The sequence below is a fragment of the Myiozetetes cayanensis genome, unplaced genomic scaffold, assembly GCF_022539395.1.
Source record: "Myiozetetes cayanensis isolate MyiCay16 unplaced genomic scaffold, myiCay2020 scf3, whole genome shotgun sequence".
Taxonomy (NCBI): domain Eukaryota; kingdom Metazoa; phylum Chordata; class Aves; order Passeriformes; family Tyrannidae; genus Myiozetetes; species Myiozetetes cayanensis.
In genome coordinates this window covers 62,068,785-62,085,822 of record NW_026087521.1, presented here as the reverse complement: position 1 = coordinate 62,085,822, position 17,038 = coordinate 62,068,785, and the positions used below count along the sequence as shown (strand labels likewise).

General features: G+C 41.9%; 1 protein-coding gene across 14 annotated transcripts in view; it reads right to left on the bottom strand.

Annotated features, from left to right (window-relative positions):
* Positions 1 to 17,038, bottom strand: part of CACNA1C (calcium voltage-gated channel subunit alpha1 C) — a 433,595-nt gene that overhangs the window by 102,040 nt on the left and 314,517 nt on the right. For all 14 annotated transcript variants that reach the window (XM_050325533.1, XM_050325524.1, XM_050325534.1 and 11 more), the window contains 5 exons: positions 11,834 to 11,860; positions 9,649 to 9,809; positions 8,617 to 8,842; positions 2,481 to 2,688; positions 1,537 to 1,657 (listed from right to left, as the gene is read on the bottom strand). In XM_050325533.1, the coding sequence (XP_050181490.1) occupies positions 1,537 to 1,657; positions 2,481 to 2,688; positions 8,617 to 8,842; positions 9,649 to 9,809; positions 11,834 to 11,860 (743 nt within the window). The remainder of the gene's footprint in view (positions 1 to 1,536; positions 1,658 to 2,480; positions 2,689 to 8,616; positions 8,843 to 9,648; positions 9,810 to 11,833; positions 11,861 to 17,038) is intronic.

Here is a 17,038-nt window from a genome sequence, read left to right as displayed (position 1 = left end):
AGTATCACTTTGTGCAACAAATCCCACAGAAGAGAAGGGGAGTACTAAATGCTTTGCATCTTTGACAGTTTAGGTCACATGAGTGGATTTTATGGACAGCAATCATAACACTCTGATGAGCATTTCTGAGGTTAGTTTAGTCTGGACAGTGAAGAGTTGAGCTGATAACTCTGCCATCTCCTAGCAGAGAGTCCATGCATGGTCTAGTCGTGCCCATGTAGCTCAAGGGCAAGGAATTACAACTGTTTTCTTGTGTTACCAGTCAGCGTTCAGGTCTTGTGTTACAAATCTGAACATAAGCCTGTTCTATAAATTTCTTGAGCTTAGGTCTTATTACACCATGATAACTTTTAAGCAAACCCCGGTTCAAGGCTCAGCTTGGAAACACAGACACCCTCCTCCCTGGGCTCCAAGGTCTAACGGCTCCAAAGTCAGCCAGCATGTAGACTTGGCTCACATTTTCACAAGGAGATCCAAACTGTAGCTTTTTTTTTTTTTTTTAAGCTGTCAGGCAGATTGCCTACCTTGACCTTCAGATAAGTGGAATTGCACCATCTCACTTTGAAGTGAGGGCATGCAGGTCAACTGAAATGTCAAATAACAGGGTTTGAGAGATCTGAATTATGAGCAAAGGCCAGAAGAGTTGGGCTGAGTCCACAAGGTGGCTTTATAGAAGCATCAGTATAAAAGGAAATGTCACCTCTGACACAGGAGGGCCATTTATTAGGGAAGCAGAAACTAAACATGGACAAATTTGGAGCAAACTGAGATATGGAACAGAACCACAGCTCCATGTTATATGCAAATTGCTGTGAAAAGACACTCAGAGCCTAATCATGCAATGTGCTTTGTACCTCCTGGGATATGCACAGTGCCCTCAGCTCACCTTGAAGCCAGAGAGAACTAAAGTTACTTAAGACCAGCAGAGGCTGGAAGATAACAGAGCACAGGATTTTCTGCTTGAAGAACACACAGATTGCAGCAACTGAAATGGAATATGGGTCCTGTTAGTTTATACATAAATTAATGTATGATCTCACCTAAATCAATTATGTCAAACATATGTTACTCCTATTACAGCATTTGTATATAGCATACTGTAGGTTATACATATTTTTATTCCACATAAGGCTTGGATGAAAGCACATGGAATATATTGCTAAAAAAGCAACTAAAGCAAAAAATATGCAGTAAGTACAGTAGGAACAGGCATAGATTAGTTTCTGGAGAAGTTAGGAAAGAAAACCTATGAGAGAATTAAGGGGAATGAAAAATAAAAACACTAAACGTGAAAATATGAAATAAAAGCTAGCATGTGGAGCTGGCATGTAGCTGGCTCTTACAACTGCCTCTATGCCTTAGCACTGGCTAAAATTAAACAAACTTGTTTAGCTTTAGGCAGTGTAAAGCCAAAATTCAGACCTAGAGAAAAGGTAAAAATGTGAGATATGAAACTGGTTATTTTCTGACATGACAAAGTAAATGGTGGCTTTAAATTCACCCCCTCCTGCAGAAAGGAGTAGCATCAAAGGATACAGTTTCCACAGATGAAGAGGATGATGAAGTAAATACAGACCAACATTCCTGGAAAAGAGGGGCCGCCATAAGCCATGATCCCATCATACATCACCGAATTCCAGTCCTCCCCAGTCAGGATCTAAATGACACATTCCCACCAATAAGGGATACAGTGTTAGACCACACAGAGAATTTGAAAACCCCATTAACACAAAGATATCTATTGTCCTAAAGAGCACCCCCTCCCCCAGGATGGTTGGAGATTCTGGCTGTGTCCATCTAGAAAATTAATGAAAAAAAACAAACAACAAACCACAAAACAAGGAAAATGCAAAGAAGGCCTGTGCTCAAAGTGTGAAAAAACCCAAACAGATGTCCCCTTGAAGATGATGCTGAAGGCAAACAGCTCTCCCACACAACTCTGTCCAAGTCTTCCCACTTTTTCCAGGCATTTCCCTCCCACGTGTCTGTTGTTTCAGACAGGCTGCACAACCTGTAGCGCTGCCCTCAGCACAGCATTCCCTTGCCACTTCCCTTCATTTTGCATGTGAATGAAATCACAATCCCGATGCTCTTGGTGGATCACCCCCAAAACTGCAGTTGGTTTAAGGGCCATTTCACTACTTCTGTGGTGCTGTGAGCAGATTTTTGTTCCCCAGTATGGTGGAGGGGGCAGGACAGTGGCAGGGTTGGGCTTTGGCTTGCTGCCCTGGGACATGACAGTGGCTCTTCTCTTGTCCTACCCTGTTAAGAAGACGTGGTGGCCTTGGAACACACAGAGGTTTTATCTTTGCTTCCCCACTTTGGGAGGGGATACCCTGTGCTGGCAGCACAGTTTGGCACCTTGCTCCTGGAGCTGTTGGTGTGCTGTCCAGTCTTGGGGACTGTCAGGCTGCAGGGGAAGGGTCTCACCCCACATAAACACAGAGCGTTGGCCCCACTGGGACCACTCGTGCCCTTACCTGAAACACTGTGAGGAGGGACTGCGGGAAGTTGTCAAATGTACTCCTCCTGGTCTGCATCTCATCAAAGTTAAACTTGCCCCCAAAGAGCTGCATCCCCAGGAGTGAGAAGATGATAATGAAGAGGAAGAGAAGCAGCAAGAGAGAGGCAATGGAGCGAACTGAGTTCAGGAGGGAAGCCACAAGGTTACTCAGGGAGTTCCAATATCTGGGAGAGAAAATAGAAGCGGTTAAAATTCCCTCAATCTGAGACAGGTGCTCATGGACTGTACAGGATATTGGTTCAGGCTGCCTTCTGCATATAAGCAGGCATTTCCAAACACCCTGTTAAGCAGTGAATCATTGATGTGCTTCCCTAAGATAATGAGACCTACTGCAGCTAATGAGTAATTTTACTACCACACGTGTACGTACCCAATTCCCTCCACCCCCCACTCCACATACACACCCAGAAGATTATTACAGCACTCTCCATCTCAGGCTCTGCACATCTTATATCAATACACAGTGATTAGTTCTTGCTGCTTCAGTGAGTTACATTCTAACCAACCTCATTACAACACTCGCAGATGTTATGGCAGCCAGAATACCTCACTCCAGAGAACGGCCTGCAATAACCAACAAGAACAGATGGGGAAGCAACTCTTTGGATGCAAATACAAATTTGCCCAAAATCTGGTGTGTGTGAGTATATGCTTGGGCTCACTCACGGAGAGAAGTTGCTGAGCTTTCTGGGACTGAGAGGAATGAGAAAGACATTAATTTTACGTGGACCCTAAAAGAGACTCCAGATCTACATCCCTTTGGAAGGGCACACCACTCACTGCTTTTCTTTGGGTATCAAACCTACTATCCTTCCTCAAATAGGCTGCAGAACATTTTGAAAGCACTTCATTCAAGAGACAGGATGGCTAAGAACTGTTCTCCCCAGTGTATCAGGCTTGTGCTCAGTTCAGAGCCATGTATGATGCAGAGAAAGGATCTTCTTGCCCTTCTGGTTCCACTTCAGGGTTCAAAGAGATGCCAGCAGCATGATTGCTGCAGCATGTAAGTTTGCTTGCATTCTTTGCCAGCCTGCAAGGGAGTCATGGGTTGGACAGAGGCTTTAGAAAAAATTTCTAAATTTTTTGCCCATGACGCGATTTCCACTTCGGACTTGCATCTGCTCAACCACTCCTATTCTACTGCTTAGCTGGTCATGGCCTCTTCTCTTTTATGTTTTTAGTCTGGCAGAGCTTTCAGACTGGGCTGAAGATTAGCTGTCATGTTCAAATCGCCTCATTTCACTGCACATTACTAGCAAGCTTCAACAGCTTTCACAGGTCAGCAAGCCAGCAATGCTTGCCTGTGATCTCTGTGTCTTCCTTCTACCTCGCCTACCACCATGCTTTTGAGATTCCACCATGGCCAGTGTCCTCCAGTCCCTTCTCCCATAACACTGAACATTTCTTTACTGAGAAGACTCTGCATTTCTAACCATATTGACCTTGAAGAAAGAGTTCCATGTAAGAAGGATGGCAGACATGTCCAGTGCTCTGGCTCTTTTGAGGAAGCCTGATCCTTCAACACGCAATTTTTTTCTGAAGGTAATATGCCTATTAGAGACAAGAGTTCTTAAAATCCCAGTTAAATTAATATTTTTAAAGTGACAGTGTAAAAAGAGTACTTTTCTTGCCCCATGGAAGACAGGACTGCCTGAGCAGCGCAATCACTTTCTGAAGGTTAGCAATCTGATCTGCAGAGGGACACTGCCGTGTCCTCTGAAATTTAGCAACTGGTTCATCTCCAAGGACTGAGCTTCAAAGAGAACTGTGATGTTTTCCCTCCAGCCCAGCTTCAGCACTTCAGAGAAAACTAGAGTGCTTTAAAGTTTAACTGCAATTAAAGAGATGAGCAATGAAAAACTACAGAGCAAAGGTAAGGGCATGGAAGCTCTTGGGCTCAGTGCCACCAAATATCTGCACGCAATGTGCAGTGTAACAGCTCCCTGTGTTTGCATTTATGCTTACAGCTCACATACTATCACACTTTAGAAAGAAGGGAAAGTGACATGGGAAAAGGGAAAAATTCATTTCTGATGGAAGTCGAATGAATTCAGCATCCTTAAAGCAGAAGTTGATGGGCTCCAGAATATTTCTCCAAGCCCTCCAATGTCAGCCAGGACAGACATTTTCTAGGCCCTTCTAGCAGTGCCCCTAAGGAGCATGCAGGAAAGCTGTTACACATCTGATCAGTCCCAGTGACTCACTTTAAGCTTAAATGCCTTGTAATCTCAGCAAACAACTGTGCAGACTTCTATCAGCTCTCCATTTCTTAAAAATTGCTCAATACCTGAGATTCAGATTCTTATGTGACTATCAAACTTAAAGTAATTAACTGAGATGGCCTGGTGATAAGATTAGTGCTGTTTTGTCTGTGTACTGAGTGCTAGCTAGAAATACAGCACCATTAGAAAAGTAAATAAACCAGCTGGGGGGGGGGGGGGGGAAGAGAGAAAGAAAAAAGAAAAAGAAAAAAGAAAAAGGAGAGGATAAGGAAGGCTTGACTTGACTAAGATGTGAAAATAACAATTGCCTTATCTCAGGGTCCTAGAACCCTGACCTAGGAGTCTGACCTGAGGTTACCATCTGTGACATTAGCTGACATTAGGTGGTTGCAGAATTAACATGAACACTCTCTCAAAATGAGATCTGGGATTACTCAATGAAACACAAGGTTTTTAAGTCAGCAATGGCTGAAGCCCAGACAAAGAAAAGTCTCTCAATACTTAATTCTCCCTGGTTAATAACTCACTGCAAAGGAAAAACGCAGCACTGCTGAACAGAATGGGAAGTTTTGGACCAGGCAGTGTATAATGGGAAATATGACAGAGAGCACTGCTGCTGCCTCAAACTTTCAGGGAAATGAACGTGGTTTTTAACAGCCCCCACTTGCAGAGCTCAGACCCTTGAGGATGCCAGTGAATGGGGCAAAACACCAGTGAGCAGGATGTGATTATGATCTCTGTTTCAAAGTGGGGGAAGGATGCAGAGGAATTAAATGGCTTGCTCAACACCTCACACAAAAATCAATCGCAGAAATGGATTAGAACTTAACGTGGTTTTCTATTCTCTTCCCTCTCCTCTCTCTCCATTGCCTTCCACAATGTCCTAATGATACTGGCAATCACAGATGCAGAGCTTAAAGCAGCAGCAACAGCTGGCAGTCTCATAGTAGGAAAGTTTCCCACACTGTTCATGCAATATAAAACTACTTTGAAAGCAGGTACAAAAAAAAGGCACCCTGTCTCTCCTCCCTACAGTTAACAGTGTATATCTGGTGGCAGGATTAGGTATAAACCATCAACTTTCTGTATGCTGTTGCAAGTTATATGATTTATTTTTTTAATATAAAGGACTATATGTAGGGATTTATAACGCAGTAAAGGACTATTTATAATAAGAAAATAATTTGTCTTCTCATAGCAAAGAGGGAGATGTTCTGCACAGCCCTTTAAAAATTAGGGAGAATAAACCAAACAGATTATATTGTCTGCTTGTCTAATGTATTTATAATTTTGGAAGAAATGTTTGTTCTCAAAATACTAAATGTGGTTTCTAAAATGATACATTGTTCATCTGATGGTGTCTTTATTTGTTTCTATTGTATTAGGGAGCTATATTTGTGTTTCTCCTAGAATTGTATCATCTTGATCCATGCAGAATTTGTTTGTGCTCAGTGTTTATCATGGAAAATCCCTCCAAATATATAAAGAATAGGCAACCTATCGATATATTCTTACCAGAGTAATTTTCCTGTTTTGTGCTTTTTTAATGCCTTTGATTAACTGTATGTCCCCCTGTCACTGCTGGTGAATATATATTTGACATAAAACACTACACTATCACCCCTCCTACCCTCCCAGTTTTCTAATATTGTATCTTTCTGTATTATCTTTGCACTCAGGTGGTGTATTGCACCAGTATTGATAATGTCATCAATAAATCGTTGTATTTAGAGCTGAGTGAATGATGGAAAAATTGGTCATTTACCGGAGAACATTAAGGTAGAAGTTTTGCTTTAGGGCCAGAATATTCTCTTCTTCATTAAGACATGAGTGGGCCTAAAATACTGCTTTGGAGGCTTGTGTTAGGGATTTCCACATGAGGGTGGACTTCACCCACGGAGGGAAGAAATCATGAAAAAAATTATGAATAATTACAAAACAGATAAATTTGAAACTACTGCAACCTACTTGCCAACATTTCAGGAACAGGAAAGAGGGCAAAATCTGATTAATACATTATGCAGTATGAGTTGTTCCTCATCTCTGTGTTTTCCACATAGACCCATGCACAAATTGCAGGAGACATATTCCAGGTAACATTTGTTTCCATGAAAAATTGTATTCTAATTGTGCTGCAGAATGAAGGCAAATATAAGTAGTCCCACTGCTGGTTGCTTCCATCATTATATCTCTTCCAGAAGCTTTAGGAATATTTGAGTACTTCAACAGCTCAAGCTTTTCAAAGTATTATTGCTATTCTCTCAGTGTTTGCCTTTCTATTAGAGAATTCTCTTAGCTAGCTTATATATTTTGTGTAGGAGTGGAGAAATGTCTTGAAAAAACAATGACCTCTCCAGGATGCTATGTTGAAGCTTATGCTTTTATAGCTATTGGTATGTTGCCCCGGGTGTACCTGATTACCCAATGCCTGAAACAACTCCTGGTTTCCTCAGAAACCAGGCCTGGGACTTGGTGATGATAGCTTTCAGACCCAAAGATCCAGGAAAAACAGTCAGCAGACCAGAGATCCCCACTATTTCTGAAAGAGCAAAGATGCCTTTCTGGCTGGAAACTCTTGTTAGCTGGAACGTTTTCCCCTCTTCTATAATCACGAGTCTAAACAGACCACTTTTTTTCCCCCTATTCTAATAGTTGTAGGCTTGCTTTGGCCTCTCTCTCTGAGACTGTTAAACTGATTTTCTGTCTCCACCATCTGACCCTGAAAACCATCCATCCTGCCAGAGAGCTGAGGCTCAGAAACTTTAAGGGCAAATCTTTTATGGTGAACAAGTCCAAGTCGGGTGTTTTTTTCTGCCTCTCAGCTCTGACATCTTGACTGTCTTCCAGTTTGGGCTTTGTTTTCCTCACGTGCTGTGTGTTTTTATCTCATATTTGTCAGAAGTTTCCTTTGAAGGGGTGTGTTACAGCAATTTTAGGGACATTTTCATAGCTGAGCATGCAGAAAACACACTCTTTCACCACCTCAGACAAGCTTTTTATAAGGTGCTGACTGGTGCCCACATGGGAAAAGGCAGACCTTGTGCCACTGGGGGTAAGCATTTGGGTAAAATTTGTTCCAAGAGCTCCCATCTGGTTAAGTTTAGAGCTGATCTCTCCTACAACCTCTTCTCAAGCTGAAAAAGCCCTGCCAAACCAACCTGGTGTTTTTGGAGGCACCTGAACTCAAGGAAGCAGAGCCTGTTTAATATACATGTATTAAATGCACCTTTATGCAGAGGGAGAGGAGAAAGAGTGAAAAGGAACAAGAGGGGATACTGGAATCTGGGAAAAGTCTGGTTTGTTCATAAAGCTGCTGCTTCATGATGGACTCCTTTGAAGGGGAATAGCTGGCAACATCCTTCGCCTATAGCTGCTGGTGTTGACACAATCTCCCACTCAGGCCACTGTTGAGTCTACTGAAGTTGGCATGGGCTCCTCAGTCTAATGTTGTTTTAGCTCAAGGCAGTCTTTCAGGCTCCTCTGTGTCTCCAGAAAGCATCAGAGAAGGTCACAAGGCTATCTGCTGGTTTAGTTTTGCTTTGTCTTTTGCAGGGAACCATAAGAGCCCAATCTCAGCTCGCATTGCCATTCCAGGTTTCAGTTTAATAATTTGCACGGTAGCAAGTGTCTCCAGCTCCCTATGCCAGACTCCTCACCAATCCTAATCACTCACATCAGGGATATCCAGTCTATACAGTCCTCCCCATCCCGTTACAGGAAAGCAGAAGATGAGGACTGTCAACCTACACTCTCACTACACAATTAGTGGTAGAAAAAGTGAAAAACACCAGGGACGTGAGTGACTTGTACCTATCTATGTTGTGCACTGAGCAGTAGCCCTCCTCCAGTCCCAAAGAAGCAATAGAGTACCTTGTGATTTTAAATATTCTTAGGAGTCGGACACATCTCAAAACCGAAATGCCCAGCGGTGACATGATCTTTGTCTCAACCAGGATCGTTTCCAGGATTCCTCCGCACACAATGAAACAGTCAAAGCGGTTGAAGAGGGACACAAAATAGGCCTGGAGACCAAGGCTGTACATCTTCAGCAGCATCTCTGCCGTGAAAAGAGCTAGCAGCACCTTATTGGCAGTGTCTCATGAAAAACAAAAAGGAACAGATTAAGGAAACTTAGTCAAAAGATCACCACGATTAAGCATCAGCCCTTGCTTCTTAAGAAACCTCTTTGGGGATCAGCCTTAAAAGTTAACTTCATATAAGCTTGGTTCAAAGAATGAACTTCAAAAGCGTGGGCATCTCATTCACAGAAGTGCTTCACCAGGATGGTTACAGCAATTCTTATGTATTGCACATCCAGCTGCATTGTATTACACAACCACACAACCTCCAGCGGCAGGGACGTGCCCTCCTGTGCACAACCTCCCATCACATTTGTCATCTGCAGGGGAGAGTGGGAACAGAAGAGCTGCTGTGCTACCTACTGTTGCTTAATTAAGCCTTTCAGCTGCTCTCACCTCCAGAGAGAATTCAACCGTTCTGCAGACAGGAGAACTTTACAAATCACTCTTCATCACCTCCCTAATAATTAGAAATTATCATAAATGCCATTTCAGGGAAAACCTTGGAGAACGCGTGGCTCTCGGTAGCTATCCATTAATTGGAAATCCAGTTGCAAATATATATTTAGCATCAGTTCCTGGTTTCACTTACACTCAAGGAAACACCGCTTTGGCTGGAAACAAGGCACTTACATTTTCCCTAAGACTTCTCCCATTGTAGGCAGGGATGTTTATTGTGCTATTTAAGATTCTCCACAGTCAGAGGACTGTTCAGACCTGCATGTGCTCCTTTTACATCATGTGCTTTCATGCACCAGCTCCTCTCCCAGCTCCCTTTTTTTGACACTGATCATAATAAACAGATCCATCAGCTTCTCCTCACCTTGGACCTCCGTGAGCCAGTCTGGCTGGTTGTAGTGTTCAGAGGCAATGGTGAGGGTGTTGAGGAACACAAGGAAGATCACCAACCAATAGAAAACATTGGACTTGACAGCGGCACGGCACTTCCTTCTGCAGAATCGATTCCATCGGCGCCAGTAGCGACTTGAAAGATTGAAAAAGGAAAAGTTCTTTTCAGATAGGGATCCATAGGTTATTGCAACTCTCTGCCAAGAGAGACTCTAGTCTTGATTTATCGTTCAAGAGCAGTAGAGAATAACTTTAAAGTTCACCCTGAGAAACATTCTCTCATTCTCATCTGAGTCGACAGTTGCGATCATCCTTCCTTTATCTACAGGAATAAAATTAGTCCTAAACCAATCTGCAACATCTTCAAGCAATACCTTAATCTGATTAAGACAACCACTGCAGATATCCGGAGGGGTTTTTGTGGTGAACTGAGTAGTTCCCACAAAAATAATTATTCTCCTTGTATTTGATGCTTGTAGCCTGCGATGGGAGCTTGCCCAGCCTCAGGATAATCAATGAAAAGATACCCACTATGCCACATGAATCTTTGGATTAAGTCTTTGGAGAGGTGAGGTCAAATAAAATCCATGTAGCATTTCCAACATTCAGCAATATTCAGGAGTAAACCCAGAACAAGGCCTAATTCACAACAAAACCCCAAAACTTAGGGGACCTCAGCATCTCACCTTGATGCCTGGAATTAAGGGTACCATTTGCTAATCAACAGACTTTTTAAGGTTTGCCTTCCATGAACACATCCCCTTGTGTCACTGATTTCTGAGGGTAATTACTAACCACAGAAGATATTTAAAGCTAATTACACACCTCCTACTCCTCAGAATTTAACTTGCATAGCAACCAGTTTCCAGGCAACACTTGCCACTGTATAATAAATCTAATAGTTTTATATAGATAATATATACATATGTGTGAGTGTGTCTCTGAAGGGACATACACATACACAACATTACAGAGAGAAAGAACTTTTCTTGTCTGTTCTTCTCTTGTGTATTATTTTCAGCAATAAACTATGGCCCTGCTTGAGGTCAGGATTCAGCATCTCTAATGAACTAAAGCCAGGCACCATGAACACTATGTCAATGAGAATGTTGCAACAGCATTTTAACAGGTAATCAAATTTGGAGTGTTTTACCTGTGCAATTTATAAAGGCACCCAGACTAGCTATCACAAACATTCAGAAAGGGTTGTGTGTTTTGCAGTAGACTTGGGAATAGAAAAGATCTTCCCACCTTCCAAAATAGGCACAACACTTAGACATCAATGATGTCATTAAACCCTTAGGAATCCCACACACTTTGGTGCGTACTTGTGCACAGATGTGCATGCATGAAGATGTACGGTGGTTTCCTGTGCTCACACCTACACTCTTTACACAGGGATGCATAAAGGCAGGATGTCCACATATGTGCATCCCTAAATTTTTATTACTGTTTGTTATTTAGGTAGCTGAAGGACACAGTTACTCATTACAGTTATATTAAAAATTAATTTTGTTTTAGGGGTTTTTTAAGTTTATTTTAGCTTTTTATAAAACTGACTTTGAATTTATGGAGGCAGCTAACCTCCAACCAAAAAGGTAGAAATGGACTTTAGCAACCAAGTTCCATGAGTTCAGTCAGCCTTTCCAATGCAAACCCCTTGGGACTGCTTCGATTTTTCAAAAGCTGTAAAGTCAACAGAAAAACAAACACAACCAGAAAAACTCCCCATGTCCCAGGGTGAAAGGGAGAACTTCACAAATAAAATGCAAACCTCATCAGTTGAAATATTTACAATCAAGCAAAGCAGAGTAGTGCAACAAAGTGTAAGAAAGAGAGCCTTGAGCTGACAGGGTTGAAGTTGATGGATGCAGAATAATTATGTGGTTGAACTTTACTTCTGATATTATGTTTTATGGTTCGAGATATGTAGGTAGCAATCAGATAGGCACTTCTGAGAGGAATAATGTCAGTAGTCCCTGTGCCTTATTTCAGTATAAAACTAAGAAAAACAATCTTGATTTTTGACTAAATCTAACATGTTTGGCAGTATCTCCTAGAATCAATACTGCACTCTAGAGATGCTGGAGTAAACCACTTCACAAAGTAAGGAACAAATCCAGCAGAAAGGAGGAAAAGCAAAAATCACTTTTACTTACCTAAATTTTGATTTGGAGATCCGGTGCCTGAAAGACAAGAATTGCCATTAAAGTCTCTGAAGCTGTCTCATACCTCCCAGGCTTTTGTGAAAATAGCAACGGAAAGAAACAAAGTTAAGCTGAATTAATTTTTTAATCTATGCTGTTTTCCTCTTGAGTCTGCTGTAAGTCAGTGTAGGCACTGGATATGGAGAATTCCCTGATCCAGAAATTTTGATTTTTGTGGTAGGAGTCACGAAGCAAGAGTTGTGCCATGATGGGATTCTACCATCTATAGATATCAGTGAACTAGCTTTTCTCTTGAATAAAAGGCTGGCCTAATGCTAGGGGCACTCTACTGCTGCTAACAAATTATTTCTCAAGTATCACCCTTTTTTTTTTTCCTTCTTTTTTTAGTCACTATTTTTTTAATATATTAAAATATGTATGACTTGATACAGACAGCTTTCACACATCACCTATCACTTCAGGATATATAAGCACATTATGAAACCATAATAACAGAGAAAATAATGCCTTTTTTTTTTTCAGCAGTTGAAGGAAAAACAGTGCTTGATGGATATTTTCAGACTTAGATATCAACTCTTATTTGTCTTTGTTATCCATGTAAATTGCTTTGCATTCAAACAGGTCTGTAAAAAAGATTCTGTTGCTAACAATTAAATTTTCAGAATTAAGCACTCCTGAAAATTTGGCCACGTTTCCATCTGTTCAAATATATAATTTCATGCATTTAGGTTTATTCATCTAAATAATCTCATTAACCTTTTATGAGAAGTCACAGGCAAAGCTAGAAATAGACCCCAATACTCTAACCACAACCTTGCTCTGCTTGACACATGTCCTGCAAGGCCTTTGAACTCTTTGGTTGTCTTTTGGTACGTCCACAATGATGCACAGAAAGAAATAAATGTGAGTGAATACAAAGACATGAGTCAGAGGTGATTTAGGAAGCTGCAAGATCCACTACCCATATCAGAAGAAATGAGAATATGGGGAGCGACTACGAACAAGACATTTCTGCTGCGTTGAAGCATTTCTTAAGGTTCCATCTATGATGGGAAAGTGATTCATTGTTGACAACAGTCAGCAAAGGTCTTACTGTAGTGCCTTAAAATTGGATTCACTGTTAGTAGACAATGGGACAATGTGATTCTCGAAGCATCTAACTTCCTGCAGCTGACTTAAAAATGGTCAGTCCCTGCTTGAGGACATCAGTTACTGACAAGTAATCAGCGATGGGTCAGGTTCCTTATGTGGAAGAGGTTTCAGTGACAGGAAAATTTCACCAGCAGATGGTCCAAGACACAAACAACAAACAAGAAGCCTTTGCACCGAATACATCATTCCTGCTGTGTCACAGGCAGCCTGTCTAGGCCACATACTAGGCAGCAGTGTGGTTACAGACACACACAGGGCTCTTGATAGAGAAGAAATAACGCACTGGTGGAACAGAATGCTAAATTATGCTGCACAGACAAAGCAAGCTTTATGACAGATGCCAAGTGAAGCACCTACAAAGCACATCCTTAAAGCTATCCCACTTCTCACTGAGAACTCTGGCTTGATGAGCACTACCTACAAACTGTAATGGATCAGATTTACAGGCAACAGGAAAGAAGGCTCAGACAAAGATAGGGGAAATGAAAAGATGAAAAAAAATCACAATGAAGGAGAAAGGTGGGCACCAGAAAGGAGGTGGTGAGGATTTTGATAGGAAAAGTTTGGAGTGGGTGGGAAGAGAGAGAGAGAAAGAGAGAGATGCATTAGTAAACCTGCCTGGTGGAAGGGGAAGGACAAGGGAGTGTGAAGTCCTCTGGTGACCTCTCTGGTTAATAGTTTCCAAGTGAGGCAGCTCTGTGGTGTTTTAAGGAATCATTTACTTAAGCAAAAGAGATGCAGCAGGTGTAGTACTCATCATGCATGTGATAATTATATCTTTGGAGCATTATGAGCAGCAGCCAAGTGCATTCAGTGCTCCCACAGGTTAGCTACAGCCTTCGTTCCCCCCCCTCCACCTTTCTTTGCTGCTATGGCAGAAGGCTTTATCACATGTGGGTGTGCTGTATATATAGAATAGGACAAGGAAGGAGGATTAGATTTATATTTAGAGGTAGAATCCGAGAGAGAAGTGGAATTTTGGAAACAAACTGTATAATAACTGATCCCGAAAACATTATGCACGAATCTGAAACACGTCTTTCAAATGACTGTTATGATCAAGATTGTTTATCAGAACCATGGATACCAATGTCCTATAAAAAAAAGCTTTTATGTCATCACTAGGGGCTGTCAAATAGCCTCAATATGGGGCCTTGCCACAGCTTCTTTGTGACACTCCAAACTGGCACTTGGCAGGAGTTTAGGGTGGACCAGATTTTCTGCTGAGTTTAAACACGGATCTCTTGCATTCCTGGTATTCTGTGAGCTTTATGTCATTGGGAGAAAGAGAGTGTCTCCATTGTGCCAAGCTATGGAATGTCTTGAGAAACTATTGTTTAAAATCATGGTATAGTAGCCTATATGAAAATCACTTCAAATCACTACTGAGTGTGGAGTCACATAACTCAGATTGTCTTTTAGAAAGACAAACACAGAGATCAGATCTCTACTGTGTGGACACCAGAGCAGGCACTTGTGAAGGATGTGACACTTTGGTATAACAGGGATTGAGGACTGTGTAATTGTACACACAACAAACAATTCTTGAAAAATCTCGTAGGTCACCAAGCATGACAAAAGGGCCACGTTACACCTTTTTTTCTGGGTGTGGGCGTTACTAAACATGACCATAAAATTATCTGACATGCTGGTCACAGCTACTTTTACATCATATCATTCCACTTAAAGGCAACTACCTTCATGAGGATTCACTAGCAAAAGCTCACAGAAAAGCAGTAACACAGAAATGGACTTTACTGTGCCTCTGGGCTATACTCAACTTTGGGGAACATTCAAAGAGCTTCACTGTGCAAATCTTACAGATTTTAGAACTGTAAGAACACAGTCCTGGTGTGACACTGGTTTTGTTTTGGTGCAATATGGTGCATTCATGCAGTTACTGGTCAACCAGCACAATGTTTCCCTCTCTCTATTCCTGCTGATGACATTTCTTCGCTTCTAGACAGGATGCTGGCATCTCTGAAGAGAAGATGTCCACCCTAAGGTCCTTTTTTCATATATTACTGGGGTAAAAGCATACAGTGATACAACATAATCAGGAATGTAAGGTGCATGCATGCAGTCTGCAGCCTAATAAAATGTTAGGGTTGAGTTCTGCCCTCAGCTGAGTTTCTGCAATTCACAAAAAAAGCAATGGGCCTCCATCCTGCCCCTGTACAATTAACACTGGGGAGCTGTACAGGAACTTGCAATGACCATTTCTCATTTCTGACCATTGATTAAAAGCTTCCAGCAAAACAGAACAGATGACCGACCCTGAAGAACTTGCATTCTGATGTGGGCTGAGCTCCTGCTGCTGAGGCAATCACTAGACTTCAGCAGAGAACTCACAGAGATGTCTTTTTTTTTTTTTTTTAAACACTCTGGCCCTCCTTGCAGAAGCACTGGATGAAGAATGCTGACCTGATGGGAGCCCTGATGGTTTAAAGAGGCAGTTGTTGGCCTGCTGGTTTGAAGAGGTGGTCACTGGCCAGCAGAAGTAAGAATCTACAGAACATCCTTAAGAAAATTGGATCTGTCTAGCTTAAAACTGAGCTGGTTTGCTATTCAACAGGCTTTCTTACAGGCTGGGAAAATAGGCTAGCACTTCAGTGTTCCTTAAATAATGTTGCTCTCCCTGGGGCAAGTCACAGGCAAGTCCTGACACAGAGTCCGAAGGAGGAAGATAACTCCTCTTCCACAAGGGCATGCTACTGTCCTTTAGATACAGACCTAGAGCTCACTGTGAATATTAAAAGCACCTTGCTCATAATGAATTGGAGAGCAGTAGCTGAGACTGACACATAAGGGCTGATCCTGTGTGTATTCCCGCTGAAGCCAGTAGTGGTTCCAGAGTTTTTGGCAGACTTTTCTTACCACTGCTCCGGATGTGATGGGACCAAAGTCCCCATCACATCACAAGGAGTCTATCTTCTCATTGAGAGAAAACAAGCAGCAACTACAGTAAACCTGCAAGCAAACAGATTCTTCTGCCTTTACCACTGGCCCCTATGCAGACGATGGCAAGAACTGCACAGGAATTATTTTCCCAGCCAGAAATGCACAAAGGGAAAAATCCCTGACCATTCAGCTGCCAGGGAAAGCTTCCATTGCTCAAAATATTTTCAGGACACACTGTTTTCAGTTGGAAAGCCAGTGTAGGTTGCTCATTTTGGTTTATCCTTTTACATTGTTTGAACTACATTTGGTGGAAAAGCAATTGAACTGTCCCCCAAATGTATGGAAATCCTGGCCAAGGTGAAAGTGCCAAGTGGCTTATTGTTTCAGTGAAAGCAGATAATTTTAAGCCCTCTTTCCCTTTGAGCTCAAGTGCTTCACTTTTCTATTGAAGCTCTATGGAACATTAGTTTTCACAAAGGTCTTTTTTTTTAATCTAATACATATGTATAAAAGCAAGCTCTATTGTGGCACTCCAGATCTGTATGGCTGTATTAGAAAATTAACATCCTGCTTGTATTGGAAGATTATATGTGCTGACACCCTGCACAGAACAGATTACTCCTGATTATGAGCAATAGCCTGTCCTCAGGAATCTAAAAGTCCTGCACAGCAGTAACCACAGAGGCTCAGGGAAATTACTGGCTATTGGGAAGCCCTGGCTAGAAGGATATCCTGTAAACAGAAACCCAGTGCTCCTAGCTCTGGGTTTATCCCACTGATGCCTGCTGCAGAGGAAACGTGTTTCTTTGTACCCCGAGGCAACAGGTTATTAAAGCTGTGACACGTCAGGAATAAGTTCCACTTCCAAGTGTTGTCCTTGAGGATAAAAGCTGTTGTGTTCCTACCTCAGGGCAAATGTCAGAGCAATACAAGGCAATACCATGACAGGGATAATATACTGTGAAAGTTGTGGGATGCTTTTTAGTGTCCTGTGGAACCCTACAAAACCATTTTCAGATTCCAACGCCTGATGAAGTTTATACTATACCCTTAGGAAGGGAACTGCTCTGTGTCACAGCACTGCTGTTGCCAGCAGAATTACACCAGGAATGAATATGAATGAAGTTGTTTTTTTGTTGTTTG